The sequence below is a fragment of the Callospermophilus lateralis genome, chromosome 2 (genome assembly GCF_048772815.1).
Source record: "Callospermophilus lateralis isolate mCalLat2 chromosome 2, mCalLat2.hap1, whole genome shotgun sequence".
Taxonomy (NCBI): domain Eukaryota; kingdom Metazoa; phylum Chordata; class Mammalia; order Rodentia; family Sciuridae; genus Callospermophilus; species Callospermophilus lateralis.
The window spans coordinates 196,123,756-196,126,300 of NC_135306.1; the positions used below are offsets into that span (position 1 = coordinate 196,123,756).

Below are 2,545 nucleotides of genomic sequence, written 5' to 3' on the forward strand. Positions count from 1 at the left end.
TAAACAGTATATTATATTTATAATGTAAATGTACAGTTATATTATATTTATTGTATAAATATATTGTACTGTTTATAGCAGTAGTCCCTATAAATATTATATATAATATATAAATAACAATACAACAGAGACATTAGGCAACTATTTTTGAGAAATATTTCAAGGTAGCATAGACACATGGAATCACTTAATCAACCTTCATTCTCAACCACCCTGCTTTTTAAAGGCTTTTTGTTTTGTACAATAGAATAATAGTTAAAAATATTTTTTTCAAAATAATCTTTGTAATAAATATGCTCACATATAACTTGGACAGTATGTATACACATATATATTTCTTTATGCATATATAAAAATAACTTTCAGAAATATTTTTTATAGTTTTGATATTTGTATATACTGACTAGGCTAAGGGTTTCAATTGTAACTAGCAGTATGTAGATTTTATAAGATCATGTCTAAGTAGAAAGTTGTATTCATTTATGAAATTTGTTAGAAATTTTTACTATGTAATCCTCATAGCAGGCATGTCATTTAATTAAATATAATTGTAATTATGTGATTGTAATTATAGAATTTTAAATAAAAATAAGGAATAATACAATTATTATTCATAATTATATGCCCAAAGTTTTAAAATGTTTAAGCTGTTATCATTTTTGATTTATGTATCCACATAACTGTGTGTGTATTTCAAGCTCTATATATCTATCCATTTTCTACAGAAAGTCTATTTATTTATGTATCTACCTACTACCTCTATCTATCAAGGTTTTTGAACCTCAGAATGAAATTGTTGATCTGGACACTGATTTAGGCAGAATGCTCAGTAGTTTACCTGATCTCTAACCTAGCAGTTTTCTTCACAATTGTGACAAAATATCTCTAGATATCACAAAATTATCATTAGTAAGAAAATTACCCTAGATGAGAATGAGTGGTTGATCTGATTCCTTTCTTTATATTTTTTTATTTGTAAAGACATATTTTTGAATATTTTAAATATGAAAGTTTGGACATAACTTATTTACCCTAGGTTTGCATGATAAATGTTAATCTCTTGCAAATATTTATAATCAATTGACCTTGATACTGTATTTATCCAGAATAGGCTTTCTAATAAAAACAGATGGAAAAATACAATCTGACAGTGGTGCACGAGTTCATTCTGAAGGGCATCACATCACGCCCTGAGCTGCAGGCTCCATTATTTGGGCTGTTCCTCATCATCTACATGATCTCAGTGCTGGGCAACTTGGGCATGATCATCCTCACCAAGGTGGACCAGAGCCTGCAAACACCCATGTACTTTTTTCTCAGACACCTGGCTACTACAGATCTTGGTTATTCTACAGTTGTGGGCCCCAAAATGTTGGTATGTTTTGTTGTGGACCAGAATACCATCTCCTATTATTTGTGTGCTACACAGCTGGCTTTCTTTCTTGTGTTCATTGCTTCTGAACTTTTTATTCTATCCGCAATGGCTTATGACCGCTATGTGGCCATCTGTAACCCTCTCCTCTACACGGTCATCATGTCACAGAAGGTATGTCATACACTAGTTGCAGTTCCCTATCTCTACAGTACATTTGTGTCCCTTCTGGTCACCATAAAGATTTTTACCTTACCCTTCTGTGACTACAATGTCATCAGTCATTTCTACTGTGACAGCCTCCCTTTGTTACCATTGGTTTGCTCAAGTACTCATGAAATTGAACTGATAATTCTAATCTTAGCAGCTTTTAATTTGCTTTCTTCTCTTCTGATTGTCCTTGTGTCCTACCTGCTAATCCTCATAGCCATTCTCAGGATGAACTCTGCTGAGGGCAGGCGTAAGGCTTTTTCTACCTGTGGATCCCACCTGATGGTGGTCATAGTGTTCTATGGGACTTTGCTCTTTATGTATGTGCAGCCTAAGTCCAGTCACTCTTTTGACACTGATAAAGTGGCTTCCATATTTTACACCATAATTATCCCCATGTTAAATCCATTGATCTATAGCTTGAGGAACAAAGATGTAAAATATGCCCTACGGAGGACCTGGAAAAAGTTATGCAATGTTTTTCCTAAAAACTACATTCAATATGAGTCATACATACCAAGTTTGTATGGAAACTTGTGCTGTGTTTCTCCGAAATAGCATAGCAAGCAAAAATATGCCCTAAGAGATAGACCTTCTTAGTCCTTCTCAAACTTCTAAATGCTATGAACTCATAAGAGAACAAAATGATGAAGAACACTGCCTTCTTTAAGGGGGAGATTAATTTGTAGTATGATAATTGAAGCAATTCATCGGTATAATATAATTGGTTTATCATCTCTATACTATAGAGTGTATGTTGTATGAGAATAAAAAAAGAATAACATGTACAGTTAGGAGTTGAGCTAGCCATATTTATAGCCTTAACTATTATAGTGTTTAGTACCCATGTTTGTGTTTGTGAACCTGTTGTCCCTTGAGGTAAGCACAATTCTTCTGTTAGGCTTTATACACATCTATAGACATGTTCAACTTAATTTTGGTATAGAGAGGCTCAGTGTAACA

The 2,545-nt window shown here is 33.1% G+C and overlaps 1 protein-coding gene across 1 annotated transcript; it reads left to right on the plus strand.

Annotated features, from left to right (window-relative positions):
• The first annotated feature begins 1,129 nt into the window (after window positions 1-1,129).
• LOC143390467 (olfactory receptor 8K3-like) lies at window positions 1,130-2,140 on the plus strand. The gene has a single exon (XM_076842852.2). It carries the CDS (start codon window positions 1,130-1,132, stop codon window positions 2,138-2,140), a length of 1,011 nt encoding a protein of 336 aa, XP_076698967.2.
• The last annotated feature ends 405 nt before the right edge of the window (window positions 2,141-2,545 follow it).

Excerpts from the sequence above, each read along its gene's own strand:
- LOC143390467 (XM_076842852.2), top strand. The coding sequence starts at position 1,130 with ATGGAAAAATACAATCTGACAGTGGTGCACGAGTTCATTCTGAAGGGC.